Source organism: Ornithorhynchus anatinus, chromosome X1, assembly GCF_004115215.2.
Source record: "Ornithorhynchus anatinus isolate Pmale09 chromosome X1, mOrnAna1.pri.v4, whole genome shotgun sequence".
Classification (NCBI taxonomy): Eukaryota; Metazoa; Chordata; class Mammalia; order Monotremata; family Ornithorhynchidae; genus Ornithorhynchus; species Ornithorhynchus anatinus.
In genome coordinates this window covers 72357-93416 of record NC_041749.1, presented here as the reverse complement: position 1 = coordinate 93416, position 21060 = coordinate 72357, and the positions used below count along the sequence as shown (strand labels likewise).

The 21060-nt window shown below is 46.4% G+C and overlaps 1 protein-coding gene across 1 annotated transcript in view; it reads left to right on the top strand.

Annotated features, from left to right (window-relative positions):
- Positions 1-1766: 1766 nt before the first annotated feature.
- The window catches only part of ADAM17 (ADAM metallopeptidase domain 17), a 57429-nt gene continuing 38135 nt past the window's right edge, over positions 1767-21060 (top strand). The window contains exons 1-5 of the mRNA XM_029050613.1: positions 1767-2020; positions 11177-11309; positions 12506-12636; positions 14292-14380; positions 18057-18225. Of these exons, the coding sequence (XP_028906446.1) occupies positions 1888-2020; positions 11177-11309; positions 12506-12636; positions 14292-14380; positions 18057-18225 (655 nt within the window). The 5' untranslated portion in view covers positions 1767-1887. The remainder of the gene's footprint in view (positions 2021-11176; positions 11310-12505; positions 12637-14291; positions 14381-18056; positions 18226-21060) is intronic.

The following is a 21060-nucleotide window of genomic DNA, read 5'->3' as shown; positions in this document are numbered from 1 at the left end:
GTCCAATAACAGGCTCACAGTCTAAACAAAATAATGCTGGTATTCGTTAAGCGCATACTATGTGTCAAGAGCTGGGGTAATCAGATTGTCCCACGTGGCGCTCACGTTTAGACTGTGAGCCCGTCATGGGGCAGGGATGGTCTCTATCTGTTGCCGAATTGTCCATTCCAAGCGCTTAGTACAGTGCTCTGCGCATAGTAAGCGCTCAATAAATACTATTGAACGACTGTAGAGAAGTAGAGGAGCAGCGTGGCTCAGTGGAAAGAGCACGGGCTTGGGAGTCAGAGGTCATGGGTTCTAGTCCCCGCTCCGCCACTTGTCAGCTGTGTGACTGTGGGCAAGTCACTTCACTTCTCTGGGCCTCAGTTACCTCATCTGTAAAATGGGAATGAAGACGGTGAGCCCCATGAGGGACAACCTGATCACTTTGTATCCCCCCAATGCTTAGAACAGTGGTTTGTACATAGTAAGCGCTTAACAAATACCAACATTATTATTATTATTATGTTTTAATCCCCATTTTTACAGATGAGGTAACTGAAGCACAGCGAAGTGAAGTGACTCTCCCAAGGCCACACAGCAGACGAGTGGCAGAGTCGGAGTTAGGCCCCCCACGACCTCTGACTCCCAAGCCCGTGCTCTCTCCACTAATAATAATAAAAATGTTGGTATTTGTTAAGTGCTTACTATGGGCAGAGCACTGTTCTAAGGGCTGCGGTAGATACAGGGTAGTCAGGTTGTCCCACGTGAGGCTCACAGTTAATCCCCATTTTACAGATGAGGTAACTGAGGCACAGAGAAGTGAAGTGACTTGTCCACAGCCACACAGACACAGTCACAGTGGACACAGGTCCTTGATTCTATTTATTGCTATTGTTTTTGTCAGCGTGTCTCCCCCGATTAGACTGTGAACCCGTCAAAGGGCAGGGACTGTCTCTGTTACCGATTTGTCCATTCCAAGCGCTTAGTACAGTGCTCTGCACAGAGTAAGCGCTCAATAAATACTATTGAATGAATGAATGAATGAATGACTGGCCAGCTGACAAAGGGCAGAGCTGGGATTCGAAGCCATAATGATGGTATTTGTTAAGCGCTTACTAGGTGCCGAGCACTGTTCTAAGCGCTGGGGGAGATCCAGGGTCATCAGGTGGTCCCACGAGGGGCTCACAGTCTTCATCCCCATTTGACAGAGGAGGAAACTGAGGCCCAGAGAAGTGAAGTGACTCGCCCACAGTCACGCAGCTGACAAGGGGCAGGGACGGGATTCGAAGCCATAATCATAATAACGTTGGTTTTTGTTAAGCGCTTCCTATGTGCCAAGCACTGGTCTGAGCGCTGGGGGAGACACTGGGGAATCAGGTGGTCCCACGTGGGGCTCCCGGTCTTCATCCCCATTTTCCAGATGAGGTGACTGAGGCCCCGAGAAGTGAAGTGACTTGCCCAAAGTCGCCCAGCTGATAAGCGGCGGCGGCGGGATTCGAACCCATGACCTCCGACTCCCCAGCCCGGGCTTTTTCCACGGAGCCACGCTGCTTAGTCAGCCCTTAACGAACACCATCTACTGTTATTGACATCATAACTAATCGAGGGGGTTCATCGCTGGGGCTACGGCGGGCGGAAGGCAGGCCGGGCCCAAGATGGCGGCCGTGGGAGGGGGCGGGTTCCCGGCATGCCGCGCGCCAGCCCCGCTTTCCGGGAGGCGGCGGCGGAGGAGGAGGAGCAGGAGCAGGAGCAGGAGGAGGAGGAGGAGGAGGCCTGAGGGAAGCGGCGGAGGGCGGCGGGCCTCGCTCATTTCATTTCATTTCATTTCTGCCCGGTTTGGGGGTCCTCCCTTCGTCAGCCCCCCCGCCCGCCGGGCGCGGAGCCCAGGGAAGCCGAGCGGCGGCCATGCGGGGCCGCCACCGGCCGAGCGGGGCCGTGTCCCGTCCCCGCCTCCCCGTCTTGGTCGTCCTGGCGGTGGCCTGCTCGCTGCCGCGGGTCCCGGCCCGCCTGCCGCCCCAGCGACCCCGACCCCCGCACGGTGAGCCCCACCCCCGACCCCCAGGCGGACGGGCGGCCAGGGACCCCCCCACGGACCCACGGACCCACGGACCCACGGACCCACCCACCGACCGACGGACCCACGGACCCACCGACCCACCGACCGACCGACCGACCGACCGACCGACCGACGGACGGGCCAGGGGGGCCGCGCCGGGGCAGAACACCAACCTCCGCCCTGGCGAGGCTCAGAGTTAGACTGTTGCTTACTCTGTGCCCGGCCCTGGTAACGATAACAATAATGGGGGTAGCGGCTGAGCGCTTACTGTGTTCTAAGCGCGGGGGCAGATCCAGGGGCCTCATCCAGGCTTCATCCCCATTTTACAGAGGAGGGAACTGAGGCACGGAGGAGTGAAGTCACCCAGCTGACAAGCGGCACAGTCGGGCTTCGAACCCGTGACCTCCGACTCCCAAGCCCGGGCTCTTTCCCCTGAGCCGCGCCGCTTCTCGGGGACTCCAAGCGCTTGCTTGAAACTTTCTCCTTGCTTTAGACCTGATGAATAGTAATGATGGCTTTTATTAAGCGCTTACTCTACGCAAAGCACTAAGTGCTTTGTTCCAAGTGCGGAGGGCGGGGGGATACAAGGCCATCAGGTGTCCCCCTTCACAGAGGAGGGGACTGAGGACCAGAGAAGTTACGTGACTTGCCCAAAGACACACAGCTGACAAGCAGCGGATCTGGGAATAGAACCCATGACTTTGGACTCCCAAGCCCGTGTGCTTTCCACTAAGCCACGAATGCCCGCATTGTGTTGAGGTCGTACCTGCAGGAGGACCTGCCTGCCTGCCTGCCTGCCTGCCTGCCTGGTGTAGGCAGTTGACCACCTGCCTTCGGAGTGGTGTAATAATGTTGGTATTTGTTAAGCGCTTACTATGTGCAGAGCACTGTTCTAAGCGCCGGGGTAGACACAGGGGAATCAGGTGGTCCCACATGGGGCTCACAGTCTTAATCCCCATTGTACAGATGAGGTAACTGAGGCCCAGAGAAGTTACGTGACGTGCCCACAGTCACACAGCTGACAAGTGGCAGAGCCGGGATTCAAACTCATGACCTCTGACTCCAAAGCCCGTGCTCTTTCCCCTGAGCCACGCAGCGCTGGCGGGAAGGATCTTACAATCCAGATGGGGAGACGGCTCCCCTAACACATTGCAGGTGGGAGGAAACAGGGAAGGGAGATTTGCCCGTGAGGTTCTCCTTAAGTAATAATGATGATGGTATTGGTCAAGTGCTTACTGTGTGCCAAGCACTGTTTCAAGCGCCGGGGTGGATACGAGATCATCAGGTTGTCCCACGTGGGGCTCACAGTCTTCAACCCCGTTTTACAGATGAGGGAACTGAGGCACCGAGAAGTTAAGCGACTTGCCCCAAGTCACACAGCTGACGAGTTGCGGAGCTGGGATTAGAACCCGTGACCTCTGAGTCCCAAGCCCAGGCTCTTGCCACTGAGCCATCTCAGGTGTGCACAGAAGTGCTTCTGGGAGGTGTGAGTACAACAGTACAGTTCTGCCTTCGACAGTACAACGGCAACAATTGTTGCCGCATTGCACTTTCCAAGCGCTTAGTATAGTGCTCTGCACACAGTAAGCGCTCAGTGCATACGATTGAATGAATTGAACGGCAAGGGGCGGTTGGGTGGGTTATAACCTCCCTCTTTCCCTAGGAACTTACTTTCCAAAAAAAGGAGGGACCCAGGAATCCCTCGTATTCTGCTGCCTACAATAATAGTAATAATAATAATAATGTTGGTATTTAAGCGCTTACTAGGTGCTGAGCACTGTTCTAAGCGCTGGGGGAGATCCAGGGTCATCAGGTTGTCCCACGTGGGGCTCGCACACTTTTAATCCCCATTTTACAGATGGGGGAACTGAGGCACAGAGAAGTTAAGTGACATGCCCACGGTCACACAGCTGAGAAGTGGCAGAGCCGGGAGTCGAACTCATGACCTCTGACTCCGAAGCCCAGGCTCTTTCCACTGAGCCACGCTGCTTCTCACAATTGATCGATACAATATTGATACAATAGTGGATCACAGTTGGACAGTCAGACCCTCAGAGGTGGGACCGGGCCCAGGATGAGCCTATTCGATAAGGCTTAATGGAGGACATGGGATTTGAGAGTGGGAAAGGACGGAGGGAAGAGGGCTGGAGAATTTTCAGTGGGTGATGGTGGCCCTTTAGTATCGCACGCCCTCCGTGTCCTTATTACTGCTTTGAAAGTCAAAAACTAGACAAAGCATACAAACACAGCTGTAAATTTGAGTCGCTTTTAGGAGTCTCTATGACATCGTATAGTCTTCCTCTTTATTTGAAATTTGCCTTAGTCCTTATTTTTCTTGAGGTGGCCCATGAGGGAAGTCTGTTAGAGTTGGATTTTTGAGGGTCGTGTGAATGAAGTGGGATTTGGAGAAGTTTGAGGGAAGGAGTGCGAACTGTAGAGGAAGTATTGCCCACACAGTGGCTAAGGGAGAGCAGAGAAGAGTAGAGGGATGGGATGTAACCCTGGGACCTCCTGTCTGTCCCAACATGAGATGTAAATCAAGGGTAGAGGTGCTCCTAAATATAGATATGGATTGACCCTTTTTTTCAGAAGAAAGATCTGGGCAGCAGAGCCAAGTAAGGATTGGGCCGGGGCGGGGGGGGGGGGGCGGGGGGGCGAGAGGGGTGCACAGGAAGGTCCGAGAGAAGACTGATGTAGTGTGGCTTAGTGGATAGAGCCCGGACCTGGGAGTCTGAAGGTCCTGTGTTCATATCCCAGCTCTGCCATATGTCTGCTGTGTGACTTTGATAAATCACTTTACATCTCTGTTCTTCAGTTTCCCCATCTATAAAATGGGGATTTCATACCAAACAAACAAAAACTTCTCGCGCTAGGCTACAAGGCTGTCCATCACCTTGCCCCCTCCTACCTCTCCTCCCTTCTCTCTTTCTACTGCCCACCCCGCACGCTCCGCTTCTCTGCCGCCCACCTCCTCACTGTCCCCCACTGTCGACCCCCGGGCCACATCCTCCCGCTGTCCTGGAATGCCCTCCCTCCTCACCTCCGACAAACTAATTCTCTTCCCCTCTTCAAAGCCCTACTTAGAGCTCACCTCCTCCAAGAGGCCCTCCCAGACTGAGCTTCCCCTTTTCCCTCTGCTCCTTCTGCTGCCCCCTGCCCCCCTTCACCTCCCCTTTTCCCCACCCTTTCCCTCTACTCCTCCCCCTCTCCCTTTCCCTCCCCTCAGCACTGTGCTCATCCGCTCATTTGTATATATTTTTTATTACCCTATTTATTTTGTTAAGGAGATGTACATCCCCTTGATTCTATTTATTGCTATTGTTTTTGTCTGTGTGTCTCCCCCGATTAGCCTGTAAACCCGTCAATGGGCAGGGATTGTCTCTATCTGTTGCCGAATTGAACATTCCAAGCACCTAGTACAGTGCTCTGCACATAGTAAGCACTCAATAAATACTAAATGAATGAATGGAGAGGGAAGGGGTGATTTTTAGTGATGTTCTGAGGTAGGTAGAGCCAATAAGATTTGGTGAGATCAAGTGTGAGGGTCGAGTGAGAGAGATGAGCCAAAGTTAACGCCTCGTTTACGGGCTTGGGAGACAGGGATGATAGCCTCGTTTACGGGCTTGGGAGACAGGGATGATAGTGGTGTTGTCTACAGTGATGGAAAAGGCAGGGGAAAACAGGGTTTGAGTGGGGAGATGAGTTGTGTTTGGGACATGTTAAGTTTGAGGTGTCGGCAGAACATTGATGTAGAGATGTTCTGAAGGCAGGAGAAAATGCAAGGATGCAGAGGAGGAGAGAGGGAGATTCGGGAATCATCTGTCTAGAGATGGTCATCGAAGCTGTAGAAACAAGTGCGTTCTCCTAGGGAGTGGGTGTAGATGGAGAATAGAAGGGGACCCAGAAGTGACCCTTGAGGGCTTACAGTCTTACAGTAAGAGCCCTATGGTCCTGTAGACGGTCTGTGTACCAACTCTGTTATAGTGTTCTCTCCCAAACGCATAGTACAGTGCTCTGCACCGAGTGAGCGCTCAGATATGATTGATTGATTGATTGAGGGACTCCTACCCTCCAAAGCTAGAGGGTGGGAGGCTGAGGAGAAGCCTGGGAAAGAGACTGAGAAGGAGCAGTCAGAGAGAAAGAAGAAGCAGTAGAGGACAGTGTCAGTGAAGCCAAGATTGGATAATGTTTCCAAAAGGGGCGGGGGGTGGGGGGTGGGGGGGTGTATGTGTGTCCACAGTGTTGAAGGTAGCTGAGGTCAATAGATTAGGATTAGAATGGAGTAGAAGGCTGTGGGATCTGGCAAGAAGGAGGCCACCAGTGACCTTAGGGCAGTTATCATGGAGAGGGTCAAGGAGAGAATTGGAGGAGAGGAAGTGAAAGCATGAGGTTCAGACAACTCGCTCAAATGACAGGAAGCTTAGATAATAATAATGATTGTGGTATTTGTTAAGCGCTTACTATGTGCTAAGTACCATTTAGAGTACAGGATAGATACAGGATGATTAGGTTGGACACAGTCCCTGACCAACATGGGCCTCACAGTCTAGGGGGCAGGGAGGAGGTATTTAATCTCCATTTTACCGATGAAGAAACTGAGGCACAGAGAAGTTGTAACCTATCCAAGGTCACCAAGCAGGAGAGGGCAGAGCTGGGGCTAGAATGTAGAACTCCTGGGTCCTGGTTCTGTGCTCTTTGTATTAGGCCACACTGCTCACCTGTTAAATCCAACAAAATTGGGTTGAGTGAATGGAGCATCTTGCTATTGCTGTGTTCTTATGACTTGCTGAGTAGTGTGGTCCATAAGTGATGTTGTGAACTGCCCAAGGAGCCTGATGTGCCATGAGTTATGGGTGCGGGTCTTAGAGCCTTTTAGAAGTTTAGGCAGCATCTCAGCTCCATAAACCTTCATTATGGTGCTGTCATGTTTTATGTTGGTTTTTTTCTAATAGTATTTGTTCAGTGCTTGACATATAGTATGCACTTTACTGAGCGCTGAGGTAGATACAAGGTTTAATCAGGTAGGGGGTTGTCCATGTCCCTTACGGGGCTCCCAGTGTGCATCCCCAGTTTACAGGTTGTGGGGTCGGAATTAGAACCCAGGTCCTTCTGACTCCCAGGCCTGTGCCCTGTCCACTAGGCCGTATTCCTTCTCATTGCAATGCCACATTGCCGTTCCATTCTACTTGATGGTCACCTAAAGCATATGCTGGGCTTCTAGACTTGGAAATTTTGCTTTTTTTGCATGTCATTTTATTGTGGGTCAGTATGCTGCTTAGATATCCAAATTCTGTGATGATAGTTGTATTTTTTGAGCACTTAAAATATACAGAACGTTGTACTAAACTCTTGGGAGAGTACAGTACAGTACAGTTACAGTGCAATTATATAACAGAGTTGGTAGACATATTCCCTGCCCACAACGAGTTTACATTCTGTTGTGTATTGCCATTAAAGAATTTTGGTTATGTGTTTTTCCTGGGGGTAGGCTGATAAAATTACCTTGGATTTATTGGAATTTACTGTCAGTTCACAAGTTAGAGTAATACTGCAAAATAGTTGTTAATGCCATTATTATTATTATCATTATTTATTCAAAATCATCAGCATGATTTTTTGTGTGCACTTGTAGAGAGGAGCATATCACAACTCCTAAGTGACTTTCTACCAACTGAATCGTGTTTTCTCCCAAGAGCTTAGTTCTTTTCTCTGCACACAGTAAGCATTCAATAAATACTGGATGATTAAATGATCCAAAAGAACACCGTTAGGTTCTTGGTAGTGGCTGAAGGCAGTCTGGTCTTTCCACTCTTCTTGGAGATCTGGTGGTTTTGGTATCTCTGAAATTCTATCTCCGTTCTTTAAGGCCTCATATGTTAAGGGAAGCCTCGTGTAGCTTCTTCAGCAGTGGCTGTGCCATCAGACGTGAAGCTTTGCTATTTTTCCATAGCTTTCTTTAGTAGATTTCTCAATAGCTGGTAAGTGTCCCCTGATTCATTCATTCACTAGTATTTATTGAGTGCTCACTGTGTGCAGAGGACTGTACTAAGCACTTGGAAAGTACTATCAGCTTCACCTTTGACATTGAAGATGTGGTCAAAAGAATATTGAAGTGTTTTTCCTGCCTCCTCAGGATACCCTCCTTTCTTGCCTTAAGGCTGAAATCATCTTTGCTCTTCAAAAATTCTTAATTAATAGTACTCAGGGCCACGTACTGTCCTTAGAGAGTGTTCAGTCATACCATAAGGACTATTATTCATGGCCCTGTGTATAGCTGTGTATGTTTTGGACTTAGTAACATAGACACTGTAGTGAATATTGATTATCTTTCAGATAATTGAAGCAACATTTTTCTGAAGACAAGACAATAAAATCAAATAATTGGAAAAAAAAAAACCCATGTGTTAATCATTTGAGTTGCATAATTTAGGAAATTTTATGAGTCATAACTTGGTCATATGATCTTTTGTTGACAGAGCTGCTGGGGCGTATAGGTCTCCCTTTGTGATTTCAAAACTCCTCCTTATGTAATGCTTTCAGTAATGAGGCTGTGGTGGGTAAAAAGAAAGTCCTTCTGTAATGAAAGACTAGATACTGGTCTCTGAAATTTCCACTCTTAATAATAATAATAATAATAATAATAATGGTGGTATTTGCTAAGTGCTTACTATGTGCAAATCACTGTTCTAAGCCCTGGGGGGATACAAGGTGATCAGGTTGTCCCACGTGGGGCTCACAGTTTTAATCCCCATTTTACAGATGAGGTAACTGAGGCACAGAGAAGTTAAGTGACTTGCCCAGAATCACACAGCTGGCAAGCCGTGGAGCTGGGATTAGAACCCATGACCTCTGACTTCCAAGCCCGCGCTTCCATGACCTCTGACTCCCAAGCCTGCGCTCTTTCTACAGAGCCATGCTGCTCCTCTATATTTATATTTGGGTATTTGGCTTAGAGTAGTGAGATTAACCTGACTAGAAGGTTATTCAAGTTAAATCCAGAATACCATGAAAAACTGCCCAATTTTGGCCTTTCTGACATAGTTGGTATCTTTGTATCACAGATATAATTTAACAGAAAAATGTTTCTAGTTCAGCCTGTTGTGGGTGTTGGGGGCCACATATTGCCTGATGGTTTAAATGCGTCAGATTAGGCAGGTTATCAAGGAGATTTTCCTGGGGATGGAAACTGAAGAAGAGCCATTAGCTGCTTTAGGGGGCTCTGGGGGAGAAAGAAAGTCAAAATGAAAATCTACCCTCCATATACCTTACTGTGCAGAGCACTGTACTAAGCTCTTGGGAGAGTAAAATACAATAGAATTGGCTGACACGTTCCCTGCCCATAACAAGCTCTACACTCTGGAGATCAGGATAAACTAACAAAGTTAAGCAGTGCAAATCTTGTGAAATTCTGTAATGTAGAGCTACTTCGTATGCAACCTCTTTAAAGAAAGTTAAACTTGCCTGTGCTAAATGATCTAAATAATTTGTAAAAATCAGATTACTTTAAAATTTCTCACTTAAGCCTCTGTAGATTTTGGGTAACTACTTTTCCAGTGATTTGAAATTAGTGTCCAAACCACACGCTGCCGGGAAATTTTTCTTCCGGAGAAGCATCGTGGTCTAGTGGAAGGAGCAGGGGCCTGGGAGTCAGGGGTTGCGGGTTCTATTCCCTGCTGTGCCGTGAGTCTGCTTAGGCAAGTCATTTAACTTCCCTGTGCCTCAGTTACCTCATCTGCAAAATGGGGCTCAATATTGCGAGTCCCCTTAGGGACAACCTGATTACCCTGTACCTACCCCACTCCTTAAAACAGTGCATGGCACTTAGTAAGTGCTTAAGAGATACCATTCTTAATATTAGACTGTGAGCCCCATGAGAGGCAGGGACCGTGTCTAATTCCCACCTCTGTATTCCCTCCTAGCGCTTAGTCTTGATGATGTTGTCTTGTTTTGTTCTGTTTTGCTTTGCCGTCTGTCTCCCCTGTGTAGACTGTGAGCCCGTTATGGGGCAGGGATTGTCTCTGTGTGTTGCCGAATTGTCCATTCCAAGGGCTTAGTACAGTGCTCTGCACATAGTAAGCGCTCAATAAATACCACTGAGTGAGAGAGTACTTTTGAAAATGTCACTCTATGAATTCTTCTTCAACATCACCGTGCACTTTGGTAGGCAGTTAAGGACTGCCAGAGTAAGTACTGAGCAATTTCCGTGTCCTCAAGAGTATAATCTCCCATACTTCCTGGGGAATATACAAAAAGTTAGAAGAATGTGAGAATAAATAACAACTAGGTTCAAAATGTTGATGTATCAGTGCCTATTACATTTTGAAGTGCTTTATTAAGAGGTTAGTTGAGAGTTCTGTGGTTACTTGGTGTAGTTTTGGACAGTTGCCATAATGTAATGGAGTTTCATTTTACTATAATGTTTTCAGTAATTTCACCTCCTATTAGGTGGAAGTGAGCTAGGGGGTTCAATTGAGGGAATGGAGAGATTGGTGATCAGCTTAAAGTAAACCCATTGTTTAATATAGAATTGCAAATGCTGTCACTTCAAAGGCCGTCCAAAGACAGAGAATGAGGTGGGGGGGTGTAAGCGCCTTATGGACAGGGAATATGGCCTACCTCTGGCCTGGAATTCCTTCCCTCCTCAAATCCACCAAACTAGCCACTTCCCCCTTCAAAGCCCTACTGAAAGCTCACCTTCTCCAGGAGGCCTTCCCAGACTAAGCCCCCATTTTCCTCTGCTCCTCCTCCCCTCCCCATCGCCCTGACTCGCTCCCTCTGATCTACGCCCCCTCCCCGTCCCACAGCACTTGTGTATATGTGTACATATTTATTATTCTATTTATTAATGATGTGTATATATATCTATAATTCTATTTATTTAAAGATGATCAACTCTAAAAAGGAACAAGAGCAAGGAAAGAGCTATGGCACTAGTGTACCTATCCGTAATTCATTTTAATGTCCCTCTGCCCGTCTAGACGGTCAGCTTCTTGTGGAGAGGGAATGTGTGTACCAACTCTGATGTAGTCTCCCAAGCTCTTAGTAGAATGCTTTGCTCTCAATAAATACCATTGTTTGATGATGTTAAATTCTCATTGTATTTGAAATTGCTAACTTGTTTCCATTTCTTTTTTTTAGATAAACTTGATTCCATGCTCTCAGACTATGATATCCTTTCTCTGTCAAACATCCAGCAGCACTCATTAAGAAAAAGAGATCTACAGGCACAGTCACATAGAGAAAGACTCCTGAGTTTTTCAGCCTTGCATAGGTAAAAAGCTGATTAAATCCAAAACAGTAAATAGTGTCTTTGCTTTACATTTCTTCCCCGCCTCCCTCCCCGCCCCAAACTATAAGCTTGTTATGGGTAGGGAATGTGTCTGCTAATTCTGTTGTATTACACTCTCCCAAGCATTAGTACAGTGCTCTGTACGTAGTAAGTGCTCAGTAAATACGATTGATCGCAAAAACAGCAATGATAAAGTTAATTCTTAAGCATGGTTATTTTGCAATCCACCACAGATTCATAATGGCATTTTCATCTGGTTCATTTATCTTCTAAAGTAATTAAAAAATAAATGAGTATTGGAATTGAGAATTATAAGCGTAGTAGAAATATTGATTTAATAAGCGAATATCCCATCTTTTTTTTTGAAGTGGTATTTAAGTGCTTACTATGCCAGACACTTTACTAAGTGCTGGGGTAGGTATAAGATAATTGCATTGGACATAGTCTCTGTTCCACATAGGGCTCACAGTCTTAAGCCCCATTTTACAGATGAGGTCACTGAGACAGAGAAGTTAAGTGACTTGTTCAAGGTCACTCAGCCGACAGGTGGCGGAGCCAGAATTAGAATGCAGGTCTTTTGACTCCCAGGCCTGAGCTCTTTCCACTAGGCCATGCTGCTTCTCATCTAGTCTACTGCAGCAGCCTTCTTGCCAGTTGCCATCCCCAGATGTCCAGGCTCCATGCACCCACTCCCTCCCTTCTTCCCTCTCCCTCCCTTTAGGAGCCTGTAGGGATTAAATCAGCAGCAGTGAGGGTGAGCAGGAGCACATTCAGAGACAGGAGGCAGTGAGCTGAGGGGGCAGAAAGTCCTACATACACCACTCCTTTTAAAGTTGGGAAACCAAAATAAGGCTTCCTGTTCCTTTAATGCTAGAAGTGGAATAGGTGTGCAGTCAGTTATAGGCCTGGGTGTTCTGGATGGAGAACAATCCAGAGTGAGCAGAGAGGCTCCCATAGATGCTGGAAGGATGGTGTTCCAGTGGAGGGGGAGAGTCTCCATCGCCGGACCTGGAGGCGGCTATCTGGAGGCCGCTGCTGTGCGTGGCCTGCTGCCTGCTCTCTGGTGTGTTGCTCCATTCTGAAAGGGGGCCTGCTCTGGGACTTGCCAAGGGCAAAGGAAAGGAATGCGTTCTGCTCGTATCTTAATATTGGCTTACTTATCCAAAACTCTTTTTCAGGCACTTTAAATTATACCTAACATCAAATGCTGAACGTTTTTCGCAAAATTTCAAAGTGTTGGTAGTGGATGGAGAAAAAGAGACCGAATATCCTGTAAAAAGGCAAGACTTCTTCACCGGACACGTAGTTGGTTAGTATGGAGTAAGTCCGCCCGAGGGCTTTAGAGAACTGAATCTGGGTTTTTCAGTTCATTCACTTTGCTACTTTATGGGTGTGTTTTATAGAAATTTCTTCACTTCATTTGAGGAGAGTAATATTTTACGATAATGATTGTGGTATTTGTTAAGCGCTTACTGTGTGCCAGGCACTGTACTGAGCGCTGGGGTGGATAAAAGCAAATTAGGTTGGACACAGTCCCTGTCCCACGTGGGACTCAGAGTCCCAGTCCCCAATTTTACAAATGAGGTAATTGAGGCACAGAGGAGTGAAGGGACTTGCCCAAGTTCCCACAGCAGCCGAATGGTGGAGCCGGGATTAGAACCCATGACCTTCTGGCTCCCAGGTCCATGCTCTGTCCACTCTGTCATGCTGCTTCTAAATTTTCTGTGGATGTGGCACCTAGAGAGATACTAGATTGACAGCTTTTTAACTGAACCTTAGGGATTACCTGCCTATCCATAATTCCCTTTATTAAAAATCCTATTTAAAATGAATTTCTTTTCAAAGAGGATAACATTATATTTGGGTTACAGACATCTCTTGTGCATCTACAAACGGGGTCACAATGCAAAACACTTTAATGTTTAATCCATAATAATGGTTTAAGTGTAATAGAGATTCAGTACTGCTGGTGCTGTGGTCAAGCCCCTTCTCCCCCTCCCACTTCATGTATTACCCTCCCTGTTATCCTCCCCACCTCCCCGTGCCCATTCATAAGTCACTCTAATCTACTGTATAGCTTGCCGAGGAGCCATGGGCCACCTGTAGCTTTTGATATGTTCATTCAATCAATCAAATTTATTGAGCGCTTACTGTTTGCAGATTATAATGCAACAATAAACAGACACATTCTCTACCCACAGTGAGCTTTCAATCTGGGGGGGTGCAGACATTAATTTAAATAAATAAATTATAGATATGTACGTAAGTGCCGTTGATCTGAGAGCGGTGATGAATGAAGGGAGCAAGTCAGGGTGATGCACAAGGGAGAGGGAGATGAGGAAAGGAGGGCTTAGGGAAGGCCTCTTGGAGGAGATGGGCCTCCAGTAAGGCTCTGAAGGGGGAGAGAGCGATTGTCTGTAGGATCTGAGGAGGGAGGGTATTCCAGACACACAATATGTGGCAGGATGCGGGCCAGAGGTCTTTGGCGAGATGGACAAGATCGAGGTACAATGAGAAGGTTAGCATTAGAGGAGTGAAGTGTGTGAGCTGGATTGTAGAAGGAGGGTAACGAGGAGAGGTAGGAGGGGGCAACGTTATTGAGTACTTTAAAGCCAGTGGTGGGGAGTTTTTGTTTGATGTGGAGGTAGATGGACAACCACTGGAGTTTCTTGAGGAGTGGGGAAACATGGCCTGAGCGTTTTTGTAGAAAAATGTAGAGTGAAGTATGGACTAGAGTGGGGAGAGACAGGAGGCAGGGAGGTCAGCAAGGAGGCTGTTACAGATGAGAAACCCGTTTAGGCTGAGGTGTCATTTCTGTCATGCCCCAGATCATAAGAGCTAGAGCTTTCAAACTATTATGGTAGAAAAATAAACTTCTGTTAGAACATAAAATGATACCTGGGTCTTTTCTATAAGAGAGTTCATTATTTATATATAATTTTGTTTTTGTCTTTAATTTCAAAGGTGAGCATGATTCCAGGGTTCTGGCACATATAGGTGATGGTGACTTCACAGTAAGAATCAACACTGACGGGGAAGAATATAACATAGAGGTAAATGTTGCTAGTGTTTGTATTTTGCAGTGCTTTCTGTATTTCAGTAACAAAAATGCACATAAAAAATGGATACCAATTTTTCTGTGCCCACCAACCCCAGTCATATATTTGAAAAATAATAGTGGGATCTTTGTCCAGAAAATTGTAAGGCAAAAGAAATCATTTACAAGGGCATTTTGTACCGTATTGTGCACATCTAGGCTTACCTGTATGAGGTATATGCTGTTTTATAAGCTCTAATGTGGCTATCAGATGTAACTTGACAGAAAAAGAGGTCTCTTCCATCTCTTTCTCCCTCATCTCTTTCTTTCCTCTCTTTTCCTGCCACCAAAATTCAGACATCCATTTCCTGCTCTTGATGACATTCTTCTTCCTTCAGTCTCCTTTCTCTGCCCCTTCCTCCTTTTCTTCCTCTCTCCCTACTCCCCTTTTCTCTCTCCATTTCTCTGTCCTGCTCTATCCATTTTTTTCCTTTCCCTCCTTGCTCTTCTCCTCCTTCCTTCTCTCCACACCAGCTTCTTGGAGGGGTTAAAAAAAAGATGAATTTCTCATCCCTCCTTCCTACCTTTACTTCACCTATAGCAGGTTCATAATGGAGAAGATTGCCAAAAGTCAGATCTGTTGAAGCTTAGCTGCTGTAAGAAGTCTGTGTTCTGGCAGCCATTTATGCACTTAAATGTGGGCACCAGCACACACACTCGATCTATAGTTGCAAGGCATATATGATAAATCTGTAACGTACCTCAACAACAGAGAAGTGTTAATTACGGCATTTGTTAAGTGCTCACTGTGGGCCTGATGCTGGATTAGACAGAAAGTGATCAGATCAGATGGTTTGTTTTAGGGAAGCAAAAGTGTTATTGGTTGTGATCAATGACAGAAGACTCGGTGGAGAAAACTGGAACTATAGTTAGTCGCACATCTAAGTCTAGTGGCATAAAAACCACTGCGCTATCACTTTCTGGTTACCGTGTCAGGAAACTTTGATATATAGACTTGTGGAACATTTCTTAGCTTAGCTTTTTAAGATTTTGGGAATTATGAAGAACTTGTTGAAATCTGTTTGCAAACCGATAAGCTACCACAGGTACTCCATAGGGTCTAGGAGAGCCATTATCCTTGTGAGGTTAGCATTATGGAGGCAAAGGTAATACCTCTTTGATCAAGAAAGGCTGCTGTTACCAGCCTTCCTGCCTCATGGAGCTAGATGGGCAGGGGGCAGCGGGAAGGATGGGCAAGCCAAAAGTGGACCTATTGGCCCACAGGGCCAGGAAGGGGACCTGCTCATCCCCTGCCAGGGTGGGCAGGGGTTTAAATTACCCCTGCTGGTCCCTACAGCTAGCGCCCGGTACTTGGCCCTCTGCCTAGCAAGTGGTCCAGGTCCAAGGAGCCCATCTGGAACTGGCACTCCAACCTGAGACAGTATACTTTGGTCCCAGCCTCAAAGGGCTGACTGCCCGTTCCCAATCGTTTTCTCTCATGGGTCTGTCACCTCTTCCCCGGATTCATTCATCCAGTAGTATTTATTGAGTGCTTACTATGGGCAGAGCACTGTACTAAGCGCTTGGAATGTACAAATCGGTAACAGATAGAAACAGTCCCTGCCCTTTGACGGGCTTACAGTCTAATCGGGGGAGACGGACAGACAAGAACAATAGCAATAAATAGAATCAAGATTCTCCTCCTCCTCCCTTCCTGGAGCCCTGACCCAATTATTATCACAGTATTTATTAAGCACTTACTATGTCCCAAGGACTTAGGTTTATCTTGGAGTGGAGACAGGATAATGAGATTAGATACAGTCTCTGTCCCATACGTGACTCCCAGTCTAATGGAGGGAAAGCAGGTATTTTCTCCCCATTTTAGAGAGGAGCGGTTCTGTGACTTGCTTAAGGTCACTCCACAGCTAATTGACAAAACTAGGTCGAAAACACAAGTCTGCCGTCTCCCAGTCCCAAGTTCTTTTCACTAGACCAGCCTGCTTCTTGGCCTGGAGGAAAGTGAAATGATCTAAATGTAGTCGTTGCTCCACATAATCTCGTTAATAGCAAAAGTGGCTAAAGTTCCTATTTTCAGATTTCTACATTTGGCCTGTCCCTTTTTTCCATTTTTAATCCCAGCGTGTTTATCATGGTAAATTTCTATAATTAATATTTCGCTATGTAATATGTCTATCTTTTTAGATCTTAATTTAAAAATAAATGACTTGTTTAATTGCTAAATACCTAAGTGTCTGATTTTAGAGATTAAAAAATGCATATAATAATTGTGGTGTTTGTTAAGCGCTGCACCAAGCTCTGGGGAAGACACAAGGTAATTGGGTGGGACACAACCTTGTCCCACACAGGGCTCACAATCTTAATCCTCATTTTACAGATGAGGTAACAGAGGCACAGAGAAGTTAAGTAACTTGCCCAAGGTCACACAGCAGACAAGTGGAGGAACCAAATTTAGAACCCAGGTCCTTCTGACTGCCAGCCCTGACTGTGCTCTATCCACTAAGCCATGCTGCTTCTCAATATTTTAACTCCCAAAGAACTGCAAAGATTTATGATGAAAATCGTAGTTCTTTGATTTGTTTTGTTTTGCTTTGATCCTCTCCCCTAGATCATAGTTGTCACATTCAGGAGTCTCAAATGAATGATTGACTATTCTGTATAGTAGAAGTAAATTATGCCTAGCTTCATAAATGTATGCAAATTTCAGTATCAAACTTTGTAAGTCATTTTATTTCACCTGTAGTAAGTATATAATTTCTGAGGAAGTTGTAGCATTCATAAAATAATCCCCCCCCAAAAGAAATTATTGAGAAATATCAAGTAGGAGTTGATTTGAACCTAGAACGTCTATATCCAAGGAAGCATGTCAACTGGGATTTCCTACTATCTGCCCCAAGCAGGACTAGTGGGAAGGAGAAAGATGTTTTTGATGTACTAGGTGTTTTATGGAGGTCCGTTCCAGTCCTTTGCTCTCTGATGGCCACGTCCTGATAAAGTACTAGGATGATTCCACATCACACATGCTACGTGGTAGAAACCGGAAGAGGTCTGATGCTTTCCAAACTACAGAGCTCTGGTGGAGTGACTTGCCGAAAGTCACAGAGCGGACTTATGGTAGAGCTGGGACTAGAACTTGGGTCTCCTGACTCCTTGTCCCATGCTTTTTTCCCTGTGCTGTGCTACTTCGACCCAGACATTACTCTCTGCTCTCCCATTAGGGATTCTGAACTCCAACCAGAATGCTGGTTCTCCTTTAGATTGCTATTCGTGTAGTGAGGAAAGTATGAGGGCCACAGGAGTGTGACAGGGATGGATAGTCATAAAAGGGACACAGATCCCAGGACAATGTTTCCAAAGTTGCCCTCTGGGATGTATCAGATACCCTCCTTTTGAACTGAACCGGCAATGAAAAGCCAGTGCCTGGTTTGAAAAGCCTGATCTGTGAGCATGGAGCTGGAACCTACTGTGTGTTTTCCCACCAGAACTGATTATAAAAATTAATATAAATAACAAAAACTTGGCATGAAAATCTGTCCTTTACACACCCAGTGTTTTTCTTGTACTGAATGGACATGATATATTATTACTCCCTTTATGCAATTTAGAGGGAATTCTTATGTTTAATAAATGTAAGTGTCCATACTTACACATTACGGGTTGTATTTTGTTTTTAGCCACTTTGGAGATTCATTAATAATACTTGGGACAAGAGAATGTTGGTTTATAGGTCTGAAGATATCAAGAATGTTTCACGTTTGCAATCTCCAAAAGTGTGTGGTTATTTGAATATTGAGGAGGAAGAGCTGCTACCTAAAGGCCTAGAAGACCGAGAGCTAAATAGAGGTGAGAATTTTTTTTTTCATATCACAAATTAAATATTTCAGTGTTTGCATCTAAGGTAATATAGTAGTAATAGTTAATAAGCCTTACTGTGTTCAAAGCACTGTACTTAGCTCTGAGGAAAAAAATATACACGAATAAGGTCTCTGGTCCCCAGTGGTCTCCCAGTCAAAAAATAGGGATGGAAACAGTGCAGGGAACGGAGGAGCCAACTTTTCAAAAGGAGTTTGTGGGCGAAAGGTGGGTGAGGATTTTAGGGGCAATGAAGACGGGGAAGAGATAGGTTTCTAAGAGCTATCAGGTTAGAAAGCCAACCTTCTGGGTCTTTTCAGCTCTGGAAATTCTCAGATCTTGTCCTGGGGTGAGCATGAGGCATGTCGGGCTCTACTCAGCCCTTCATCCTGGACGAAATAGCCTCTGGAGCCACTGCGGAAAGCCTGAGACACCCAGTCAAGGCCACTGGTTCCTAAAGCTATCCAGTCTTTTCCTTGCAGGGATAGGCAAGGTGGGGGCTCCCTGCCATTGCAGAACCTACTTCTGTACCCCCTTGGTGCTACCACCACCCCTTGTCTCTCAGATAAGCCCTCAGGCCCCCAAGCAGCAAGGGAATCATTGGGGGCCCAGTCAGCCGTCCTCCTTCCTGAGGTTGCCTGCAAAGGAATCCAGTCTCCCCTCCCTTCCGTCGGCTCCCCGGGCCACCTTGCCCCCCCGGCACCTGAAGCTACCAAGAGTGTACTGCGGGCAGACACAAAGGTTGGCGCTCCTGGTGGGATTGTGATTGGTGAATAGAAAGTAAGGTTAATTCAATGAAGTTAATGAAGATGTGTGATCCAGAATCGCTGTTCCTTTCCTCTAATGCATCTCCCCTTTCCCAGTACCTTTTCTGCTGCTTTCCTGTAAATGTTGTGCTGTACGTACTCTTCTGGTCCATTCCTCTTCCCCCCTCCCCGCCCCCCAGGAAATCCCCAGTTTTCACTTGACACACTCTGGATTCTTTCTTTAGAAGTTTCTGATGTCAGGATAAATCTGCTTCAGCTCCACGTGGGTAGGGGCCTCACTCTTCTGGGATCCTATCCTCTGGACCTCAGCAGGGACAACTCTTCTCCTGCCACCTCTCCCTCCAAGGCTGCTTCCCAAATCTCACTCGTGCAAAATGGGCATTTTCCCCAGCCAAGTCTCTGGTAGTTCATCTTGGGAGCTTTCCCTCAGGGAGGGGACCTATAGGAGTGAGTTTCTTCATCTACTAACAACATGTGGATTCTCTCTCTCCTCTCTCTCTCTCCCCCCCCCCCCCACATGCCACCCCACCTTCCTTTTCCCTTCCTCGCTATCTCTACCTACCTTGAATGACCACCAGAGAACAAGTCAGGAAGTCCAGCTCTTCACCTTCATGAAGTGGGCTCCTTCGGAGGGGAGGGGAAGCCTGCAATAGCCATAGACGGAAAGAGGAAACCATGAAAACATCAAAACAACGTAGAAGATGGGGACAAAGCTAAATATAAAATGAACAATAGGGTTCTGTGGCTAGAGTGGTTTTAAGCACCTCGAGACTTTGAGTCCAAAATTCACCACAGTTACAGTAGAGGTTGCTTGGGGTGAGATGAGGAAGGATGTGGTGAAGTCCTGGGTCCGGTTGGGCTGCTCCTTTCCAGTGCTCTAAAGGTCAAGAAGGTGTCACGCTCACTGGATGATTCTCGCTCTTTTTCAGCTGGAGGATGGACTGATGGTAAGTCTTATCCTCTAGACTGGAAGCTCACTGTGGGCAGGGATTGGGTCTGTTAGATTGTGATATTGTACACTCCCAAGCACTTAGTACAGTACTCTGCACACAGAAAGCGCTCAATGTATACCATTGATTAAAGTTTTGATGGAGTGAGGGCAGGGTAACTTGTTTCCTGGTCTGCAAGCCACCATGGTCAGGTGGCAAAGAGGCCAGCTGGAGCTTCATTCATTCATTCAGTCATATTTTTTCAAGTGCTTACTGTGTGCAGAGCACTGTACTAAGTACTTGGGGGAAATTACAGGTTCATCGAAATGAATAATATGAGAGGTGTATTTCTGAATACTCACTGAGACTTGGATATTTAAAAAGATTTTGCGGAGTTCTCTTGACCTGAAAAAAAGAAGTTGGGGTCAAGAGTTCCGGAATTATTTCATGTGCCTGTCATAAGAAATGTTGGAAATGCTAGTAAAAATGAAAAAATAAAGTGGACTTAGAGGTTAGCAAGAAAAAGTAAAAATCATTGGTGAAAAATGTTTACCAAATACCTAATCCATCTATCAGTGGTATTAATTGAGCACTTTTTGTGTTCAGTCAATCATATTTGAGTGCTTACTGTGGGCAGAGCACTGTACTGAGCACTTGGGAGAGTACAGTGTAACAATAAACAGATACATTCCTTACCCACAACAGGCTTACAGTCTAGAGGAGTGCCAAACACTGTACTAAGTGCTTGGGAGAATACAATACAATAGAGTTGGTGGAACCTGCCCACGAAAGAGATTGTAGTCTAGAAAGGGAGATAGATGTTGAAGTAAATGCAGATAAGAAAAATGGCAGTCTATAAAGCTAGGTACATCAATGTTGTGGGGCTATGGGTGGAGTCAGTATCCTATGTTTAAGTGGTACAGATTCAAGTGCTTAGGCAGCACCGAAGCGGGAGCGAGTAGGGAAAATTAGGGCTTAGTGGGGGAAGGCCTTTTGGAGGAGATATGATTTTAGGCTGGCTGGGAAGGTGGGGAAAGTGGTGGAGCATCTGATATGAAGGGAGAGGGAGTTCTTGGATGCATGCAAGGGGTCGGCAGTGAGATAGGCAAGGTCGAGATACAGTGACGAGA